The 24394-nt window shown below is 39.7% G+C and overlaps 1 protein-coding gene across 6 annotated transcripts in view; it reads right to left on the reverse strand.

The window, feature by feature from the left end:
* LOC134225491 (neprilysin-2) overlaps positions 1-24394 on the reverse strand; it is a 115277-nt gene that overhangs the window by 17758 nt on the left and 73125 nt on the right. For 4 of the 6 annotated variants that reach the window (XM_062705603.1, XM_062705604.1, XM_062705605.1 and 1 more), the window contains one exon: positions 10952-11085. In XM_062705603.1, the coding sequence (XP_062561587.1) occupies positions 10952-11085 (134 nt within the window). Of the gene's footprint in view, positions 1-10951; positions 11086-23129; positions 23349-24394 lie in introns of those variants that run through there. The other 2 variants (XM_062705600.1, XM_062705601.1) reach the window with 2 other exon arrangements.

The raw sequence follows: 24394 nt of genomic DNA on the forward strand, positions 1-24394 counted from the left end.
GTAGACTACCTGGAACTCACGACAACAACAGGAACTACTTGGAATACAAACATATACCAAGAAGGGGTCATGCATCTTGTTTATTCTCGGATAACTGCCTCCATCACGGAGATTGATCCGAAGACCTTGACTGTATGGAGTTCGTAGACTACCTGGAACTCACGACAACAACAAGAACTACATGAAAAACAGATATATATCAAGAAGGGGTCACACAACTTGTTTATTCTTCAATAACTGCCTCCATTACGGAGGTTGATCCACAGACCTTGAATTTATGGAGTTTGTAGACTACCTGGAACCAATGACAACAACAAGAATTACTTGGAATACAAACAAATACCAAGAAGGGGTCACACAACTTGTTTATTCTTTAATAACTGCCTCCGTTACTGAGGTTGATCCACAGATCTTGACTCTATGGAGTTCGTTGACTACCTGGAGCCCACGACAACAACAAGAACTACTTAGAATACAAACATATACCAAGAAGGGTCACGCAACTTGTTTATTCTTCGTTAGCTGCCTCCATTACGGAGATTGATCCGAAGACCTTGACTGTATGGAGTTCGTAGACTACCTGGAATCAATGACAGCAACAAGAACTTCTTGGAATGCAAACATGTTTTAAGAAACGGTCATTGAATTACCCGGAACATATACTGTGAAAGCATTATATGCTAAGCACCATAAAGAGCATGTACCGTTTTTGAATTTACACGATAGACCTTTGGTTACGTTAGCAGACCATAAGATCTTATTCCAGGGATTTTTTGGATGACTTAGGCCTTACTACAGGGGTTTTTGGAGACCCAGAATATGTACTGTGAACACCGACCATTCAAAGAAGCGCAATGAGCATGTAATATATTTGAAACTGGTTGATAGTCCTTCGGTTACGTGTGTAGACTCTTAAGCCTTACTTCAAAGATTTCTTGTATAACCATGGACAAAAGCTGTAAACCTTGACAATGGGCAAAAAGTATATGAGTTTCTGTTTCCAAAACTGTCGAAATTATCTAAATCGGTTAAAAATTGTTAAAGTTATGAAAATATCAATTTAGTGGAACACGGGTACCCTGTCGGCCATCCACGTGGTAAAAAAAATCAGGTGCCCCTCCCCACGTCCCTCCTCACTGTATCAACGTGATTTTCTCACAGATGCTACATTTTATGGAGTTCTTAGATGTCACCGAGTTTCAGCTTTCAGCTATGAAAATTCATTGAAATATCACCACTTGAATTTGAAAAAGGAACACGGGTACCCCGTCGGCCGCATAAGGGTTAAAAATGAACATGATTTAGGTCTGCTTTCAGTTCTCCTTTATGAACGCGTTCAAAATAGTTGTTAATATTGATTTGACTCCGCTCAACTTATCTTCAATGCAGACGGTGCAAATAGATACTGATTGGATTATTATATGTAGAAATGTCTTCATATTCAGCTCTATTATTCGGTGTATGTTGCTGAGCTTCACTTTGGGGATAATTTCCAATCAGCCCGTAGACCATTTTTTCATCTTCTCGGATAGTCTTAGTTCTATCGAGGTACTCCGGTCGATGAAACCAGTTAAGCACGCATCTTATTTTCTTACAAACATAAGAGAGTAGATGCGTGATTTGGTCGAAAGATCATTCAAGATTACGTTTATATGGGTCCCATCTTATTGCCTAATTTATGGCAATGAGAAGGCGGACTCGCTGGCAAAGTTGGGGGCACAGGAAGGTGACGTTTATGATATTCAAATATCGAACAACGAGTTTTTTTTCATTAGTGCTCTTCGAAATTGACTAATTTATTGGTCCCACAATGAACTTGGACGGTGGCTATTTTCTTTGGTTCGACAGCAAATGTGGGGGTGGAGCTGGTTACGATTAAAAAGAAATCTTCAGTAAGCTAACTATTGGATATCTTTGTGGCCCGGGGTGAACAACCCTACAGGGAAGTAAGACGTGTTTTGGGAGATCGCGATGTGGTGTATACGCAGACCTTTCTTTGCTCGTCTGATTTTAAAGTCTAATACTTATATTTTTTCAGTTTTTTCATGTCTCTGTCTTATTGTTCCGTGTACTGGCCATCCGGAAGATGCTCCCTGACGAACTACAACTCGAGCACGACGCCACATAGGGGTATTTTGCCAATCTAGCCGGAATAAAGTTGATTTTAAAAAAAATGGCTTTTTCTCAGTGTAAAAATACCCTGGGACGGGGACCTGCTATCTGTATAATTTTGTTTGTTTAAAATGATATTTTGACAGCTACGCTCTTTAAAACTTTGCGGTTTTTAACTAACATATTAGTTTTGCGGCTTGCTTTTTCATTGCATGAAATTAATTATTTCGGTCCAGGGTTCGTATCGCTCACTCAATCTCAGGAGCACAGGTTGCTCCCTCACGAAAATTTTCGGGGAGAAATCACTTTTCGGGAAAGAAAAACAGCCTGGATAGTGATAACCATTTTTCGCTCACTTCGATTGCCGCCAAACGTTGGTTTGCACTTTTTCTTTCATATTCGAGTCTTTTCGTGGCATCATCAAAGCAAATGGTAGTAGCTTATGTGAAACAAATTACTTAATGCTTTCATACAGATAGCGTGGTGGTGTGGCTGGAGTAAGCGCATCCCTACGGCTATTATTGTTACTATTCTGGGATCGCATCCTGGCGCGGCCATACAATTTTGTAATTGTTCTGCGATAATTCTCGAGAAAAGTGGGTGAGGGGTACAGGTGATGAAACGAAAAAGGATTTTCATCTAATAGGCAAGGTTTTCGTTTATCATCCAAGGCTAATTGCAGAGAAAGATTGATGGGTGAAAGATGATCCTCAATATAAATAACGAAAAAGGATTCTCCCTTGGCCCGAGAAATGCTTGCTTTGGTCTCATTGAAACGAAAAGTTGAAACCCTGATTTCCGTGTTCATTCTGTATAACCTTAATTCACATTATTACCACGGATGATGATTATGGTGGTAATATAGTAGTCCACACATATTTAATTCATAGAAAAAATCGATTGTTTTGAGATATATGGAGCAATCAATAGTTATTACTTTTGAGTAAAAAAAGATGAAAAACTCAAAATTTCGTTGGTCTGGCATTTCGTTATTCGGCGATATTCGGTAATATTTCAGTACATAGCCGCTAGATATAGGGGTAATGACGGCTTTGGCAGGTTTTGTTCTATTATTGGCAGGGGTTTTTTTATGTCTGACTATGCTCAAATTTGGCCTAAACATTCTTTGCATGTCAAAGAACATTGTGGCCAAATTTCATAAAATTTGGTCGAAAAAAACCCCCCTGCCAATAATAGAACAAAACCTGCCATAGCCGTCTTTCCCCCTACATCCATATTTTGTAATCCCGAAATAAAATCTTGCGCAAATTTGCGCCATTTTAAAATCGGGGTCTCAAAAGTTGTGATACAATTTGATATTTTTCTATGAAATGCAAGTTATTTCCAGGTGCGATGAACTTACCATTCCACTTTCTAAGCGTAGTGATAGTATATAACAAAATATTTCTCACATTTACGAGATTCTAATCAGCCGCATTACGCTTGGGGAACATGGGGTAAAACGACTCATAATTTATAACGACTAGAAGGAATGTATCTGTGACGATCGGTTATTCACAACTTTAATGTTAAATTCACTTTATAAATCCAATACAATACAATTCTTTCTGTTACTATTGGGAAAGTTGCTAAAGGGCGTCCAGGAAGGTTTTGATTTGTGAATGACTCCAAAACAATAATATAAAATAATAGGATAGAAACAAAATAATCATACAATGTACGGAGACGTTAAGCAAAGCATGATTGAAGTGAATAATAAAGTATACTGATGTCGGTTTTTACACGAGGGATACGTTCCATGGAAATCGAAACCACGTGAATTCCAAAAACCACGAAAACTCTTAAATCCGCGTGAAAAAAAATTAAATTCAACAAAAATCGGTTCTTCATGTTTTTTTTTGGGGTTTTCGATCTTTTTAAAAAATCGCTCCACGAAAACTTATATGGAAATTCGCGTAAAAAATGCGTAAGTCGCTTAAAAAGCGAACCCAGTGTAAACAAAATGATTTCGTTAGAGTAAATTGTCACCACGGAGAACATCAAAACTGATGGTCAGCTGGTAGACGAATTACGAAGAACGATGATCTATTGGCACAAAAGATGAAATCAGTGCGATGTTTGAATGATTTAGTGAAGACTAACTAATTCATTATTTTTTTAATCTTAAACATTCACTCACTCACAGTATCAAACATTCACATATTCGCTCAATCTTTCTCATATATTCACAAACTGATTCTCATATACATTCACTTATATAACTAACTAACTTATATAACTAACTAACTCAATCTAATCTAAGATAACCTCTAACTCACTCAGTCACTAGCTTACACACATATTGGCTCCTTATCTCATAGCTAACTTCCTTACCCACTATTATACTTTAACATTTGCTTACTCGCCCACTTAATCACTTATTCACCTACCCACCCATTATCTCGCATACTCATTCACTCACTCACTTTCTCACCTATTAATTCGTCCGTTTTTTATTCTTACTCGAATAATCATTAATTTGTTTTCTAGCTTACTTACTTCTCACTCATTCACTCACTTACTCACTAATTCATTTGCTCATTCACTTACTCATTCACCCGCTTACTCTTAATTAATTGCCCATTCACTCACTTACTCTCTCATCTACTCATTTGCTCACTTACTCACTTACTCACTCACTCGCTTACTCACTCACTCACTTAAGCAGTAACTCATTCTCTCATACGATTATATCTTCATTTATTGGTTTATCGCGTTCGTTTACTTATTTATTCATATGTACGCTTATGAACGATAGTCTTCCATTCACTTGTTCGCTTACTCACTTACTCACTTACTTGCTCACTCACTTATTCACTCCCTCACACATTTGCTCAATCACCTTCTTACTCACTAAATTACTCACTCACCCACGCGCGTGGGAAAGTTGCGCCCTCATCAACTAGGATTTTGATCGGATTCTACATACAGTCATATATTCATTTTACGGTGCACTAGGGTCGCTTTTTACGCAATTTGTTTTTGGTTGTATTTGGCACTTGGAACTAATAAAGCTTTACGTTTATCGCTCGAAAAATTAGGTGAAATTGAAAAAGTCGTGGAATTTGAGGTGATCAAAAAATTTATGAAAATCAACCGCGTAAAAATCGAGCTCGGCGTATATGAAGGTCATGTTATCCTTAAAACTGTTTTTATATCACAATAACCAAGAAACAAAGTAATTTGAGTGGTTTCAACAAATAAAATAGTTTATTCCGGCTAGATTAGCAAAATACCCCTATGCGCGACGCTATGCTACGCCAAATTACGCAAATTAACCTTGAATCGCCACGAGTATATTGGTCTACATCTCTTTTTCCTCACTAACTATTGATAATAATGATATAGTTTGTATCCAGCTTTTCGCGCACGGTAATGGCTGCCGTTTTTTGACACTTGGCTGCCTGGAAAGATTCTCGGCTCCGTTAAGTGTTATACACGCCGGAGCCTGTAAAATAAACGCAAAAGATAAACAAAATTGTTCTGTATTCCGTACACTGTGGTCGCTTTTTACGGGGTTTGTTTTTGGCTATTTCTGGATTTATAAAAAACATTGAGTTGACCCCACGAGAAAATCGTAGAATAATCAGATGTTATTTGAAAAGCTGTGGAAATTTAGGAGACCAAATAGTTGCTGTTGTGGTTGATCTAAGAATTTGTTGCTCCGTGGCCCCGTGGGTTTACCTTCAACATGCACTGACGAACCTAACCATGTAGCATCAATCATAGTAATTCATGGGTCAGCAGACACAATTTCACAGTTCTATTAATCGAACTCTAACCGTGATAGTAAGAACAGCGAAGCAACTCCGTTCAGAAGTGTGCGCGTTCAAAGAACGGCACCGCGCCGCGTCGACAACGGACATCGTGCGACACTTTGTGAACGCCGGATACGCCATTTCCGGCACCTAAAGCATATTGGCAATATTAGACAACAATCAGAGCATCGAAAGAAGGCTGGTTCCGGACGGCCGACGATCCTGAGCAACAAGAAGCTCCAAAGGAAGCTCGAATGGAATCTGAAGAGGAAGACCGAGCTGCATGCCGGGAGAATCTATTTTCACTGTTAATGGTGAGAAACGTCTTTCACTCATGAATCTTTCTCTGGAGCTAGACTTAGAAGATAACCGAAAATCGTGTCAATTAGCTGTAAATTCTTTTTCGTTTCATCGCTTGTACCTCTCACTAACTTTTCGCGAAAACTATCGCAGAACAATGAATCGCCCACTTTGAGCGTGCTTACAGCGGCACACTAGGAGTTAACTTTCTGAAATCAGTATGGCGAAAGGCATCTAAGGTTCGATTTCTCAAAATTAAGCACCTTCATCGAAAAAATATTTGGTAGGCGTAGTAGCAGACACCTTCCTACATAACCGGTACCAAATAGTTTTTCATGAAAAGTTTCTATTTTCGAGAAAACCCACGTTAGATGTCTTTCACCATACAAATTTCTGGCGGTTAACTCATGCTGGCTATTTTGCGCATATACTATAGCGCCTGAATGTGGCAGCGGCGAGTAGAAAATCAGCCACTGCCAATAATTCATTAAAAAAGTGCATGGTTGCGGCGACCGTGTGCCGCTCAATGCGCACAAGCCCAAGTCCTGGTGTCCGGTGGGACACAAAACAGACCTGACACGACGGCCCTCCGACGAGGCAGGAGATTTGCGCAGGCCCTATAACTCGCCTATAAAACCAACAATTACGAGCAATATAATACTATGTTCGCACTAGGGCCTTGTAACATGTTATTCGGCTGTCTTGATGAGCTTTCTTTTGTCGATAATTTGAATAACATGTTATTCAGGTCGTAGTGCGAACTTAGTATAGGAGATAATACGACTCGATATAATCGACAAAGACATAGGAGACCAACAAAGGATCATGATTGGAAGCTTGGAACATGGAACTGCAAGTTGCTAGGTTTCGCAGGTTGCGACAGGATGACTTACGATGAACTACATCCCCGCAGCTTCGACGTCGTGGCGCTGCAGGAGATTTGCTGGACAGGACAGAAAGTGTGGAAAAGTGGGCATCCAGCGGCTTCCTTCTACCAAAGCTGTGGCACCACCAACGAGCTGGGAACCGGCTTCATAGTGCTGGGCAAAATGCGCCAACGTGTGATTGGGTGGCAGCCAAGCAACGCAAGCATGTGCAAGCTGAGGATAAAAGGCCGTCTCTTCAACTATATCATCATCAACGTGCACTGCCCACACGAAAGGAGACCCGATAACGAGAAAGAAGCGTTCTAAGCACAACTGGAGCAGACATATGCGGATGCCCACTGCGGGACGTCAAAATCGTCATCGGTGACATGAACGCAGTTGACGGTAAGATGCGCAGCTACAATGCAAGACCGGTCCGAGTCTAGAAAATTTTCGGGAGGTATTTGTTTTAACTCCTCTGTGCCAGGGCATACAAAAAACAAGGCAGGCTCATCACGCAGGTAAACATTCAGTTTGAATGTAAACATGTGACGTATGTAATATCTTCGCACAAGCTGAACCGAGACGATGCTCTACGGTCTCAGCATGCTTACTTTTGTACTCCAACATGTTGCGATAAAATATGCGTCATTCCTGAAGTGTCACTTTTCTTACGAGCCTACCTTGTTGTCTGTATACCGTGCTCTGTGCATAGAGAATCATCGTATTAGCCTCATAATTAACTAATGCAAAAATAGTAATTTGGCTTACTTACTTCACAGCTAATAAGTGTAAATATGATTGATAAACAGTAAGTTGCGAGGCGGCAATATCTCCTTGGGGGATTAAAGAAACTCTTAATTTAAAAAAAAATATTTTCTGATTTCAAAGGTAATCCTTGTAAGCCGAAATAAAGTGCCCTAGCAGCGCATATGTTCCACATGGGTTACCGCAACTTATATTTAATTAAGAACACAAGTAAATCCAACAGGACAGAAAGTGTGGAAAAGTGGGCATCCAGCGGCTTCCTTCTACCAAAGCTGTGGCACCACCAACGAGCTGGGAACCGGCTTCATAGTGCTGGGCAAAATGCGCCAACGTGTGATTGGGTGGCAGCCAAGCAACGCAAGCATGTGCAAGCTGAGGATAAAAGGCCGTCTCTTCAACTATATCATCATCAACGTGCACTGCCCACACGAAAGGAGACCCGATAACGAGAAAGAAGCGTTCTAAGCACAACTGGAGCAGACATATGCGGATGCCCACTGCGGGACGTCAAAATCGTCATCGGTGACATGAACGCAGTTGACGGTAAGATGCGCAGCTACAATGCAAGACCGGTCCGAGTCTAGAAAATTTTCGGGAGGTATTTGTTTTAACTCCTCTGTGCCAGGGCATACAAAAAACAAGGCAGGCTCATCACGCAGGTAAACATTCAGTTTGAATGTAAACATGTGACGTATGTAATATCTTCGCACAAGCTGAACCGAGACGATGCTCTACGGTCTCAGCATGCTTACTTTTGTACTCCAACATGTTGCGATAAAATATGCGTCATTCCTGAAGTGTCACTTTTCTTACGAGCCTACCTTGTTGTCTGTATACCGTGCTCTGTGCATAGAGAATCATCGTATTAGCCTCATAATTAACTAATGCAAAAATAGTAATTTGGCTTACTTACTTCACAGCTAATAAGTGTAAATATGATTGATAAACAGTAAGTTGCGAGGCGGCAATATCTCCTTGGGGGATTAAAGAAACTCTTAATTTAAAAAAAAATATTTTCTGATTTCAAAGGTAATCCTTGTAAGCCGAAATAAAGTGCCCTAGCAGCGCATATGTTCCACATGGGTTACCGCAACTTATATTTAATTAAGAACACAAGGAAATCCAACAGGACAGAAAGTGTGGAAAAGTGGGCATCCAGCGGCTTCCTTCTACCAAAGCTGTGGCACCACCAACGAGCTGGGAACCGGCTTCATAGTGCTGGGCAAAATGCGCCAACGTGTGATTGGGTGGCAGCCAAGCAACGCAAGCATGTGCAAGCTGAGGATAAAAGGCCGTCTCTTCAACTATATCATCATCAACGTGCACTGCCCACACGAAAGGAGACCCGATAACGAGAAAAAAGCGTTCTAAGCACAACTGGAGCAGACATATGCGGATGCCCACTGCGGGACGTCAAAATCATCATCGGTGACATGAACGCAGTTGACGGTAAGATGCGCAGCTACAATGCAAGACCGGTCCGAGTCTAGAAAATTTTCGGGAGGTATTTGTTTTAACTCCTCTGTGCCAGGGCATACAAAAAACAAGGCAGGCTTATCACGCAGGTAAACATTCAGTTTGAATGTAAACATGTGACGTAAGTACTATCTTCGCACTAGCTGAACCGAGACGATGCTCTTTTGTACTCCAACATGTTGCGATAAAATATGCGTCATTCCTGAAGTGTCACTTTTCTTACGAGCCTACCTTGTTGTCTGTATGCCGTGCTCTGTGCATAGAGAATCATCGTATTAGCCTCATAATTAACTAATGCAAAAATAGTAATTTGGCTTACTTACTTCACAGCTAATAAGTGTAAATATGATTGATAAACAGTAAGTTGCGAGGCGGTAATATCTCCTTGGGGGATTAAAGAAACTCTTAATTTAAAAAAAAAAAATTTCTGATTTCAAAGGTAATCCTTGTAAGCCGAAATAACTTAGCAACTTATATTTAATTAAGAACACAAGGAAATCCAATTCTTGTGATGCCGAAAAGATAAGGATGTTACTTTGAGAATGACCTAAAACATAAAATATTGAAATGCTATTTGTGTTTATATGGATTAAGCAAGGAATGGATAGCATTTTGAGATACTGATTGAATCCTGAAGTATTGAAGCAAATTCCAACCCACTAGATATAATACTGATACTCCTTTTATAGAATCCTATTTGAGAGCTGTGCGAAGAAATGTGATACTCTAAATATCATCTTGGAATTCTGTGGGAGTTCCATAAAATGTGGAATCCAGGATTTGGTATAGACTTTTTGAATGAGTGAATAGTAGAGTGGCCCAGCCTTGTACGGGGAGAAAAAAGTTCATTTAATTATTGTATAATGTTCTGTGGAATTGATCTTTAACATATCAACTGCCTTTGTTGCAATTCTGAGCTCAGTCGGGCATACCGAACCAATTTCCTGAACAAAACAAACGGAGGTGTATTTTCCTATGCATTTCGGCTGGAACCACCATTCAAACTTCAAATCAAATGCGCCAGCTTATGCAACAAGCGATTGAGCTGAATTTTTCAGAGATTGATTTTCTTACCCAAAGACACAATCCTGGGGGGTGCCCCCGGAATCAAAAGAAGCCCCGCACGACGGTACACATCTGCCTCAATATGCCTTTTCCTTCGCACCAAATCACCATTATGCCAAACGGATTTGAACAATTCATCCCTCGCGAACACATTATCGTCAAATGAGCGTTCTTGCGAATCGCACCTGAATTCATTGAACACCAATCCAAAAATTCCTTAGTCTGAAATGGGATTTAAACCTATCCACCATCGAAATGGCCTACACGAGATAAAAGATCAGATGACAATATCAACATTTTGCACTGAAATATCATGAGGATATCAAATTATGCTATGCGATCCATATCTCGAGCTATTAGTTTATGCTTATACATGGTGCATACCTTGATATTTAAATGATATTCCGATGCAAATTTTTGATATTGTTGCCTGTTCTTTTAATTCTTAACAGCCACGTCCATGTTATGTTTTGTGCTTCTGTTAGAATAACTACCCTACACATGGTCGCTTATATCTGTTGTATGAACTTCACTAGTTTTCCTTTTTGTACCTCTACGAATGCAATCTTGCGTAGTATAACTCTCTGCTATACATATCATACTTACGTTCCTGTATCCGATCGCTGAGCAGCACCGAAATGAGTGAGATCAGTAGTGCCAGGACAGCGATTGCGCATACGATGCTAACTAATGTGAGCACTTTTTCAAGCGCCGTCCGACGTCTCCACCAGCTGGGATTCCTGCAACGAAAGCAATCGAGACGAAAATTTCTATCAGAGAATGAGACATGGCAAAAAAGGTGCTAAAATGTTGTTACGCAGCAACCAGCGCCAGAATGCGTCATTCAACCCGAATAGAGTTGAATATCAAATTACTGTCTTTATTTTTCTGTAAAGAATATTTTATGTAGTATTCTCTCTTTTCACACTCGTTGAACACATTATTGATATAAAACAGGATTTATGGATTCTCTTCAGTTTTTAATGTGTCATTGTTGTTCATTCGATTATGATTATTCTTGAAGAGCAGAGACAAAATAATGTCAATTTCATAGTGAAATTCTTCTGTCTGGGAATTGAAGAAAAAAAAATACAAAACCGAAACCATTCATTGGGGTTCGTCATCCGCACCCCGGAGGTAAACAACTTTCCTTGCCGTTTCATGCGCGTATTGTGCCCAGTGATTACAACAGGGACACGGGCGATGCCGTATTTGCATGATTCGTATTACTCTGTTTATACTGATAACGAGACTAAATATTGCCATTGAAATGACTGTTAATGAACAATCGGTATAGACAACGACGTGTGTTATTCTCTGCGTCTGAATGGTGTTGACTGTGTTGATAAACTTCGCGCCTGACCTCTCACTACGGCACGCTGGATGAGAATATTACTCACTATCAGTCGGTTGCGTTCGAGGTTCGCGCGCTTTAGACGGCATGATGCCAGTTGCAGAAAAAATGCGCTGATTTGTTACAATAATTGTGCATATATGTAGACAAGGAGAGCTTGACCGTGAAAGAAGCATCACTTGTCCGAGGTTACACCGGAAATTTACAAACAAAAAGTTGCTAAAAACGTAAGCATTCCGCATTACTACCATATGCTGTAATCGGATTGTTTGTTGCAGGGTTATTCGCTGTAAACATAAATTTATGAAATGGATAGAAATGCAAGTTATTTTATTTTATAATGTGTGTTTTTATCTCAAGAGTTCGAACTACTTTTATACAGCTATAACTGAACCAGAACATTACAAGCGCTGAACAACATTTAATCATTGTATGCTTCTGAAATTTCTGAGTCCTGATGGAACTTAACTTCTTCTTTTTCTTCTTCATTGGCATTACATCCCCCACTGGGATATTGCCGCCTCGCAGCTTATTGTTCATTCAGCACTTCCACAGTTATTAACTGCGAGGTTTCTACGCCAGGTTAACATTTCTGGATTCATGAGTTAACACGATGAGGCTAACACGATGATACTTTTATGACCAGGGAAGTCGGGGTAATTTCCAATCCGAAAATTGTCTAGACCGGCACCGCGAATCGAACCCAGCCACCCTCAGCACCCAAGTAACATTTTAAGTTTTATAACGCTTTTCAAGACCATAATTTACTCTACAAGAGTGTTATAAAACCAACATAAAACCAAAATGTTACTAGGGCATGGTCTTGCTTTTCAGCCGCGCGTCTTACCGCACGGCTAAGGAGGGCCCACATGGAACTTAACTAACTAACTTTAAATTTAGTGTTTTCTAATTCTAATTCTAATAGGATCCCATACCGCCCACAATCAACGAACAAATTTTGCTCCTACCTCTCACCGGGTAGCGAACAGTTCGTCAAATTCAAATTTTTCAAACATGCCTAGCTACCTTTGCAAGCATCGCTGATGCAATGTTCAGAGCAAATACTAAAACTGAAACTGTTCAAGTTGGTATCAAATTTACTCAAAAAATTGTTATTGGACTTCGTTTTAATGGATCCAAATATTTTTTAGAAAATTTTAAATTGGAATACCCGCTCTTTAAAGGGTAAGGAAGATGATTTATTGAACTTCCTAACAGTTCATAATGTTCACATTGTCCTTAAAACTGAAACTTATTTAAAACCTGGACTCTTCAGAAAAGAGATCCAAATTATTTTATCTACAGGAATGATTGACTTGACAAGGCCTGTGGTGGGGTCACCATTGTCATCAATAGACGTATCATACATAAATTATATTCTTCTTTCGAAACCAAAGTTTTTGAAATCTTGGGAGTTTCTGTTGAAACAAAATTTGGAAAATTATCTTTTATTGCTGTCTACTTGCTTTTCCAGTGCAATGGTCAGCAAAGGAATGTGTTGAAAGCTGATCTTCAAATTCTAACTCGCAACAAACCATTTTTTTTTAAAATAGGTAACTTCAATGCTAAACACCGTTCATGGAATAATGCTCAAAGCCATTCCAACGATTAAATTTTATTAGAAGATTTTTCTGCGGGGTATTATACTATTCAATATTTCAATGGACCAACTTGTTTTGCTTCCAGTCCTTCGACAATTCTCGCTTAACTTTTCAAAAGGACCTAAGTAACATTTTTTTCATGAATTAATTTTAATAGCGCAATCAACAGAAAAACATGAAAGCTTTTGATTGCAGTACTCAAAATAATTCATGAAAAAAATGTTACTTAGGTCCTTTTGAAAAGTTAAGCGAGAATTGATTTAGTTCTAACGAATTCAAGTTTGGTCAATTGGTAACCCATGCTGACATTGATTCTGATCCACCTTCCTGTGACGTTTGAAATGTCACAAGAAGCCAACAATAATCCATTCACTTCTACTTTTAATTATCATAGAGCTGATTAAGATTTATATAAAACGTATATCGATAGGAATTTTGATTTTGATATCCCTCTCGATACCAAAAGTGATATTGATAATGCTCTCGTGTCTTTGACATTGCAGTTCTTTAATGTGAAATTAAATTCAACTCCATTATTATTGACGACGATCTTCAGCTACTGATCCGTCTTAAAAATCTGAGGCGAAGGCAATACCAAAGAACTCGCGTTCCCGCGTTGAAAGTTATTTGGCGCGATTTGCAAAATTAAATTAAAAACCCTGAATAATCCACCAAGCGGTGTTGGTGCCTCTCTCATGCAAAAAAAAATGGGTGAGTGTTTTTTTTTGCGATAGAAAATAGTATTTTGGCCATAACCTCTTATACCATAGTCCAAAAACTCCTAGTGTGCCGCTGTAAGCACGCTCAAAGTGGGCGATTCATTGACGATTCGCTCGGGCGACAATATTTATCATCGTAGTGAAGTCTGAATACTGAATGTCAGTCCACTATCCAGGATAACGCCAAGATCTCTGATGTGCTGAACTCGAGCGAGCGATTGTCTGGATAGGACGTAGTCAATGATGTTGCATTTTTCGATACTTAAGACCATCATATTTCTCGAGCACCCATCTTCAAAAGAACATAGCATGTTCTGTAGGTCGGTGCAATCTGCTATACTTTTTATAATGTAATACATTTTCAAATCGTCTACGTAGAAGAGGCGGCAGCCTGGTGATAATAGCAAAAAAACATCATTTATGAAGATCAAGAATAGCAGAGGGCCCAGTTTACTGCATTGAGGTACTCCCGAATTGTTTGCAAAAGCTTCAGATTCCGAGGTGCCAATCTTAACCCGTACCAGACGGTCCACCAGGTATGACCTGAACCAATCCACAGCCGTTGATGAGACGCCTAGCAAGCAAGCAAAATTTCATGGTCTACATTATCGAATGCGGCTTTCAGATCCATATACACTGCGTCAACTTGCCATCCAAAATCAAAACAAGGCAGCTAGACGTGAATTGTACCAAGTTCGTACTAACCAACCGCTTTGGATAAAAGCCATGTTAGTCGAAATCGATGCAGTTTTTAAAACAGGCAAACAAGGAGTCATTCAAAATAATCTTGAACAACTTTGAACAAGCACAGATCCACGGTAATTGTAAATGTTCCGCTTGACTCCTTTTTTGTGGATCGGGAACATAAACGAGTGCAGGAAACTCGCTGCGCAGTGCCAAGAGTTTGAAGATTCTCGCCAACGAGCCGTAGAGATTAACAGCGCACCGTTGCAGAGCTGAAGATGGAATTTCATCGGGGCCAGTTGCAAAGGAAGCTTCAATTTGCGCATTGCAGTCATCACCATGTTCTGAGTTATGTGGGGAATGTCAAAATTAATCACATCGCGTGGCGTCCCGGCTGTGGCAGCTAGCACTTGTCCCGCCGAGGCAGAGATATCGTGGAACAGTTGCTTGAATTATCGCGCAAACAGATTGCATTTCTCGCTTCCGGTATTGGCTGTGTCATTTCCAAGGAACATAGGAAATGGCAGTCCAGATCCATTGTGGTTGTACTTGCGGTACCGATTGCTTGCGAAATTGAATAGCTGTTTGTAATAAGGTGAGCGAGAAGTGCAATATTTTCGGAGGGCGGCTGAACTTTGTCGCTTAAATGCGCGTAGGCGTGGATTCGACCATGGAGGTTTTTGCGGGGGTCGTCTTTATGGAACAGTATGGAAAAAGACATCTTCTAGAGCCATATTCATTAAGACCACTAAATGTCAGATGAATCTATACAATAAACATAAACATATTGAATAAATCCGCTGCATAGTTTACGCTGCTAGTCGATTCGATAAATTGCCAGTCAATTTCCGCCAGTGCACTGCAGTGCGTTGTTCAGTGCAGCATAATCAGCACGAAAAAAGTCCAGAGAGTAGTCTTCAGATGGATCATCGGATCAGGAAGAATACACTTCAAGAGCAGGGTGGTCAACGTCTAGACAGATCAGTGGTTCGATTGGAAGAGAGATGAATGTACCTGCGCAGACAAACAGACATAACACATTGAACATTCACTCATCAAATTCATCGTCGTTCAAACACTAACGACATCTGTTGATTTCAGTTAGTTGGGCAAATCACGAACCAGATGGCGGTAGTGAGCAAACGTCAAACTAGAGCAAATCCGATGCGCGCGCTACGAGTGATTGATTGGCCAACTAATGATTATTTATATTGACCAGTGAATCTGTGAACGATGGAAATTTGACGAGTGTTATGTCTGTTTGTCTGTGGTACCCGGTGCTAGGACAAGATAAAGCAATCGTCCGTTTTGATTAGGATAGGAATTGACTTGTGTCAACCCTAGGATAGGATGTGACAAGTAGGGGAGACTGGGTAGACTTGATCCCTATTTCTGATTTCCGATGTATCACAGCCAAAAATAAATAAACATACGCGATTTCCACACAGACTCTCTAAGAAATATAGTATTTAACTTTACTGATGTATGAAAGTCCTTAAATTATTGTTGTTATTGATACACAATCGATTTTTTGGACTGCTGTCAAAAATCAACTTTTAAAATATTCGGGGGAAATTGATCCCTCTCCAAGAACTTGCTTTGATAAAATTAGAAAGGTGCCCTCAGATTTTTAAAATATTTTTCCTTCAAAATACGCGGAATTTTCGAAGTGCTGTTCGTATACGTGAACGATTTTTGTTATTGAATTCGACAGCACATGCAATTATAAAATTTGGGGAGACTTGATTCCCTTTTTATGATATCTACGCAATAAATATTTTTTCCTATAAATATTTTTTCCCCTTCATCAAATATGTCAAATCTATAAAAAATTAGAAGCCTGAGAATAGATTTATATTTTTTTGAATTTATTCGCCAAAATTTTGTATGGGTGACTAATGGGGGATCAAGTGATATTGAGGCAATAACTTCAAATCCAAATATCCTTAAACTTTGGTGGAATGTTAACATTTTCATCAGTACAGATCATTAAGCATATTTGAGGCTTTGTGCTATGAAAAAACGAAAGCTATGGTCATTGTTATGAAAAGTTATTCAAATTTTGCTTGGCCAATAAAAAAATCTTTAGGAAGGTCAAAACATACAAACCGCCCTGCAGAATAAATAAGGTTGTCAATCCAAAAAATAACTAACCACATAAAGGTCATTTGCCTAGAGAAGCCATACTAAAAATACGTTAGAACAAAACTACTTTAGTCCTCGATAAAACAGGGGGTGATCAAGTCTCCCCGGGGATCAAGTCTACCCACCTTCCCCTAGACATTGAAAATCGTACCGATTTTTTGTCACAATCGTACCTGTTGCTGATTGGTTGAAAATGACAATCGATTACTTCGATTGGCGGCGGCGCGTTTTTCGTAGGGCAGCAGTTTGTTAGTTTGGCCGTGTTGCTGGTTTGTAAAGTTGATATAAGCAATATACGTGAATGTTTAAGTTCGAGTTTGTTGACACAAAATTAATCACTTGTCCTAAGACGAGTTTATACCATCCCATTGAATTCCACTACTTAATTGTATCTTGACAGATACGTATTTCGACCTCAACAGTAAGGCCGTCTTCAGTGTCTCGTACTTGACTCGACTTGAAGAAAATGATCGCAGCTTACACTATTTATACTATGCGTAGGTATAATAATTTATCTAGGTACTTAACTAGTTACATTTCATACGGTGCTTACTTCTACTCGAAATGTAGCACGAAATGTAACTAGTTAAGTACCTAGATAAATTATTATACCTACGCATAGTATAAATAGTGTAAGCTGCGATCATTTTCTTCAAGTCGAGTCAAGTACGAGACACTGAAGACGGCCTTACTGTTGAGGTCGAAATACGTATCTGTCAAGATACAATTAAGTGGTGGAATTCAATGGGATGGTATAAACTCGTCTTAGGACAAGTGAAGACATTCCACTAAAAAGCTCAAAATAATTTTCTTAACAAAATTAATGCATATTGAATTGCAAACGCCTTATAAATTATGCTCAAGGGCTGTAAAAGTTTAAAACTGTTGATTTTAATCATTTAAATTTAGTTTTCTGTCATTTTTTATATCAAAGTCATATTTTTATTAGCGAAAACTTTTTTCTGTTAGTATTCCGCTTCTCTTACATAAATAATGGATGAAACGGAATGAAAAACATCAACTTTTGATACATGATATCTGGAAGATTTTGAACCAAATTAATTCAACAAGGCAGTCTCAATGGAATTTTCACATCATATCCTAGTGTGAACCCATTGAAATTGAATCTATCCAAAAGAGCGCAGCAAGCTCAGCCATGGGCGTAGCCATAAATATAAAATCGGCTATAACAATTATTATAAAAATCCTGCATTCTTCCATAAGTTTAAGAAAACTAGAACCATACATCTGAATTTCAAAACAAATCCTCTCTGAAATAATATTTATTATAAAATAGGCAGCAAAATCAATATGCAAGCTTTCTCCAGGAATTCCTTCGACAATTGCTCCTGTCATTCTATCCGAAATTCTATCAGGGATTCTTTAGGAATGCCTTCAGTAACTTCTTCGGCAGTGTCTTCAGGAATTCCATCATAAATTTTGCCGGGAATTGATCCGAAAATTCCACCATTATTTACTCCAAGAAAATCTTCACGAACTGATTTATAAGTTCGGCAGAATTCCCTGCAATAATTCAAATAATTTCGTGCTGTTACCCATAATTTTTAAGAACAAGAATATTCCGTGGAAATTCCGCAGAATTGCCAGTAAACATTCCTGAGAATTTCACGAAAAATCTTCGAATTTCTTGTGTAAATTCCATAAAATTTTCCGTGAATTGTTTCGAATAATTTCTTGTGAAAATTTCAAAGAATTTCTCCAGCAATTCCACCGGAAATTTATACAGAAATTATACCGAAAATTAGATCTACAATGGAATTTTCGGAGGAATTCCTAGATTAATTCGCAATGAAATCCTGAAATAATTCCACTGGAAGCTTCAAGATTTCCACTGGTAGATCCACCGGCATTTCGGCCAAGAATTTCTCTAGGATTTCGTTCGAGAATAATTCCGGTTCTATCGGCAGTTCCTCTGAAAAATCTTCCGAGAATTTCGGCAAAATTGGAATTTATTTAGCCTTCTTCAGGAATTTATATGGATTTTCCACCAGAAGCTTCTCCGAGAATTTCTCTGCGAGCTCCTCAGGGAATTCTCCGGGAGGTCCTCTGATGATGATGATGGCCCAGCTACAAACCCCAACAAAGGTTTCAGCTAGACGAGATTTATTTATAAGATGAATTCTCTTGCTTCCGAGAATGCTTCTGGTAGTTTCCCCAGGGTTCCTTTGGAAATTCTCCCGGGAGTTTCTTCAGAAATTCTTCCAGAAAATTCCTTCGAGAGTTCCTCCGGGAATTAAACCAGCAATTCATCCGAGAGTTTCTCCGGAAATTCCTCCGGGAGTTTCACCAGAAGCTATTCCAGGAAATTATTCAGGCTTTTTTCAGGAAATCATTTAGGCTTTCTTCAGAAATTAAGCTGGAAATTCTTCCCGAAGTTCTTCCGATAGTTTCTCTGGGAGCTCATCCGGGAGGTCCTCTAGGAATTCTTCTAGGAGTTCCTCCTGAGATTCCTCCGGGAGTTCTTACGGGAGATCTTACGGGAGCTCCTCCGGCAGTTCCTTCGGGAATTCCTCCGGGAGATCCACCAGCAGTTTCTACGAGAATCCCTCCGGGAGTTTCACCGGCAGTTTCTCCGGGTGTTTCTCTGAAAAGGAACTCCCGGAGGAACTCCCAGAGTAATTTCCGAAGGAACTTCCGGGGGATTTTCTATTGGAATTTCCGGAAAAATTATCAGAGGAATTCTCGGAGGAACTGCCGGTGGAACTTCTGGAGGAATTTATTGAAGAACTACAGGAAGAATTTCCGGAGGAAATCCTGGAGGAACTCTCGTAAGAATTCTCGGATGAACTCCCAAAGGAACTTCCGTAAGAATTCCAGGAGGAACTCCTGGAAGAGTTCTTAAAAGAACCTCCCGGATGAATTCCCGTAAGAACTCCCAGAGAAATTCTCCGAGGAACATCTGGAGGAATTTGTAGATAAATGCCTAAAGAAATGCTAAATGAATTCCTGGAAGACATCCTGATTGAATTCCCGAAGGAACTACTGGTGGAACTTCAGAGGAACAGCCGGTGAAATACCCTAGAGGAAGAGAAAAAATATTTCTGAAGGAACTTCCGAAATCCCATTTCCCGTGATCGTCAGGAATTCCCTGTAAAGTTCCTGGAAGTATTACCAGAGAATTTCTTGAAAAAAAAACTCAAGGAAGAACTCCCGGAGGAACTCCCACAAGCACTTCCGGAGGAATTCCCACATGGAAGTCCTGAAATAATTCTTAGAGAAGTTCCTAAAGAAATTTCCGAAAAAATATCTGAAGGAATTCCCAGAAAAATACCAGGAGAAATTAATGCAGGAATTCCCAGATGAAATCCTGAAAGTATTCCCAGATGAATTGCTGAAGAAAATCCCTGCGGATTGATTCGAAGAAATTTCTGGAAGAATTCTTGGCAGATATCCGAGTAAATTCCGAGTGAAATCCGGAAGGAATTCTAGTACACTTCCGCGGAAAATCTCCCGGAGAAATTCCTGAAGGAATTCCTGGAGAAGTACCTGAAGAAACTCCCGACAAAATACCTGTAAGAATTTCTGGGGAAATACTTGGACGAATTCCAGGAGAAATTCATTAAGATATTTCTAGAGGATTTCTTGAAGGATGTTCTGAAGTAATCGCGAAAAGAATTCCAGATTGGAATGCTAGATGATTTCGCTATTGAATAATTGGAGGTATTCCCGGAAAATTTCCTGGAAGTAATCCCGGAGGAATTAAAGGAAGAGTTCCGAGAGGAATGCCCGGAGAAGTTCCTAGAAGAATTTCCGAAGGAATTTGTTATAGATTTACAAGTGAAATTATGGAGCTAAATCGGAGGATTTCCGTCATAAATTTTTGAAGAAACTTCTGGTAGAATTTTGGGAAGAAACTCCGTATGTATTCTTGACGGAACTCTCGAATGCATGCCTGAAGGAAATGCCGGATTCTTCCTGAAGAAAGAATAGCCGAAGAAATATTTAGAAGTAAATCTTGAAGAGAAGAAAAGAAATCTTCAAGGAATATCCTCGTGAATTTCCTAAAAAAAATAGTGGGGGGTTTCTAGATAAGGAGGAATTACAATTACATGAGAAGGATTTTCGAACGATTTTCAGAGGAATTTGTGGATAACTTTCCGGAGGAATTCAGAAGTTCCCAGGGGAGCTTCTAGAAGGATTTCAAGGAGAATTTTTGAGCCCGAAATGTTTCGAGTTGTTTTGAACTTTCATATATTATGGATCCTGGATGCCCTAATAAGTTCTGGGAATCTTTTGAATTTCAACCACCTAATTCTGTATATGATTGGATCGTAAAGTGCACATGTTTGAGGGAATTCAATTCAGTACGCGTTCAATCTTTCCACAATTAAGGGGGGGCGGCGGCCCCCCTGCCCCCCCTTGGCTACGCCCTTGAGCTAAGCTGCGAAAGCAATGGGTCGATAGTTGGTGTTTTGTTTTCGGCCTGCACCATTGTAATCCAGCTTGGTTGTAGTCGCCAAATATGAGCGCAGGAGAGTGAGGTCTCAAACCAGATGAAATCGAGGATAGCGAATCCACATGCTCACGGATAATTGTGTTGTCGTTTTTACGATCGGGAGGAAGGTAAACTGCATCTACGGAGAGTGTTTCTCGTGGAAGTGTCGTAGAACTTCCAAAACTGTTCTAATAAGCTTGAGACAGGTGAGGTACTCAGGTAGCTAGTTAGTCTAGTAGAAACGGCAATCAGGACTCCGCCACCGCGTGATTTGTGGCTATTCAACGTAGATCGGTCGGTTCTGAAGACGTTGTATAACGAGCCGAAAAGTTGCGAAGAATTAATTCTATCGTCCAACCAGGTTCAACCAAGTTTTCGTTAAAACGATTAAATAGAATTCGGCCTCAGAAACTTCCAGGAAGAACGAATCGATTTTGGTCCTCAATCCACGAACGTTCTGGTAATAAATCCGTAGTCTGTTTGAGCGATGATCCGGAAAGCTGCAAATTATGGTCAGACTAGACTTGCCTGGATATGTCGGCTGGAAGACCCCTTCTCCTGACCCAAGCACATGGCCGGGACGACTGTGGAGCGCTGGCGGGAGTTGTTCGAACTTAATGGGGGGATACGGGGCTTCCAAAGGGCGGATGTTTGCGCTTCCCGGGATGACGTCTGTATGTTAAGATCCTTTGTCAGAGTTGGATTTGGATGAGGCGGTGTTTATTGTAGTTGTAAGATGAACGATGAATGAATGGGTTGAGTCACTTTGGGTGAAAAATTATATCTGCATCAGGTAGCGAATTACCATTTTCAAGAGCGTACTTGTCTGGAACTGCAGGCTGGAAGACCCCTTCTCCTGACCCAAACACAGGGCCGAGACGACTGTTGAGCGCTGGCGGGAATGGCTCGACTGTGATGGGGGATATGGAGCTTCCAACGAGCGAGTGAAGTTGCGTCCCAGGATGAAATCTTTCAGTTGAGGTCCATGACTGGGGTTATGGAATGATGAATGACACAGTGTTAAAATGTGTCTAATCTGCATGCATGTTTCAAAGTTTATTAGAAGGCCACAAATTAAATGTTATCTTGAGAATACTAACCCAAATTTGAGTTGATTCATGCGGTCGTGCGGTCCGTTAACTTAAGCGATATTCTCCAGTGGTAATTATAAACAAACATAAAATGGCACCAATACATTACGGCAATTCAACCTTAATGTCTGGTTGCCAATGGAAGCGTTTTCCTTGCGAACAATATAAATTGTTATGCTATAACCAGAAATTACAAATTACAAAGTTTGTGATAATAGCTTTTATATTTAATAAGTATTAATCATCAAGGAAGAGCCTACAAATTTAAACACGTTTGAATATCATCCGTGTTTCAAAGTATATATTCATTATTTTAGTCTTTCAATTTGGCGTACGTCTTAGATTGCTAAGAATTGGTATTTTCCCCTATTTGCTAGTAATTCGTCTTGCTTTCTATTGGTATACAAATATCAGCATACTACCAACTAGGGCCAAAGTTATGGATCAAATTAAAATGGTGCCCAGAACCAAATCCTCTCCCTATATTATTTTTTTTCATTCAAAATCAAATGTTGTGGATGGTTTCGAATTTTTGCCTGAATCTATAATGAAAATATTTTATGAAAGAGGTCAACCAAAAAGAAAACTTCAGCCAGCTGGTTTAGAAATTTACAGAAAGTACATAAACATTATTCACGATAAATAACTAGCTCCACAGTATCATTACTTTCCAAATAATTTTCAAAAAGAGATATTGTGGTTTCAGTGAGTTTATTCTGTTCTACGAGACTTACCTTTGTAATCGCTCCAGCATTGACGAAAGTCCACCTTTGCTTATCAATGAACATTGACTGGTGCTGATTCGTCGAAAATCATCCACCGTGGGAACCGCTGTCATTGCCATCATCGTGGTTGAGTTGTTGAAGTGTGATCACGTCTATGTTTGAAGCTAAGCGAATCACACAATATTACCTACATTGAACTGCACACATGGTGTTGACCCACATTTTCGCGATGCAGTGAGTTTATTTGCGACACTGCATTGGACTTTTTAATAACTATGTCGTAAATAATTTTCTTATTTTAACCGTACTACACTGTTCATGACATTGTGTCATATTTGACATAATTAATGTTTCGGGATTTTCTGTTAGTCCTACGAATTGCTATGTTACCAATCTCTTAACCTACCACTCTCTCTGACAACGCACTTATTTCTATTTTCTATATTCGACAATTCGAAGTATGGTTATCAGAAAAAGCTTCATTCAGTTTCATAAATGTGTATTCCCGTCTGCAACTAAGAGTGCTAATTGCTCCTTGCGCGGTAATGGATATTTAACATTACATTTCAACGGTAGTACACGAGAGGAACTCGATTGAGGGTTGGCCTGTAGTTACGCATGTAGCCATAAACATGTGAGCAAAAGACTTGTGCGGTGCGCACATCGCCGATGTTTGTTTCCATCAATGTGCCACCAAATTGGCGGTCGTTTTTCGATGACAACGACGGCGATGAATGGCGGACCTAAAAATAGATTTAAGCGTACTACAGCTGTTAACGTTTAGTTTCAAATGGAGCTGCACCAGTATCTATGTCTGAACGAAAGCGATATGCTCGGATGGTAGTGGAGGTCGATATTATGGGCAGTACGTGCTATTGTGAAGTAAAGTCAGCTATCCGTTCGGTAATACTGTACAACAATGTACGTCACTAGAAAAGTTTTCATTTTAATACTGATTGGTAGTCAATAAGTTACTATTTTTTATAAGAACAACTCAGTTGAATTAGTTCTCTGCAATGCTATCTTTTCTTAGGGCCCTCCCCGTCATTTTTTAAGGAGCAGCGTTGGAATAAAATAAGGGCATGTTACGAATTATCCATGCAATCAGGTCCAAGTGGTGGACTCTTTGTGCACGTCGTCAATAATTATTGGAAAATACAGTTAACAGCACACATAATATGTGCCAAAAGGGTCGTTCGATCAGCTAATTTGCATGACTGCCGGGAACTGCCGTATTAAGTATAATGGCTCTAACGGGCCGATAATATAGCAGC

The sequence above is a fragment of the Armigeres subalbatus genome, chromosome 3 (assembly GCF_024139115.2).
Source record: "Armigeres subalbatus isolate Guangzhou_Male chromosome 3, GZ_Asu_2, whole genome shotgun sequence".
In the NCBI taxonomy this organism is placed as follows: Eukaryota; Metazoa; Arthropoda; class Insecta; order Diptera; family Culicidae; genus Armigeres; species Armigeres subalbatus.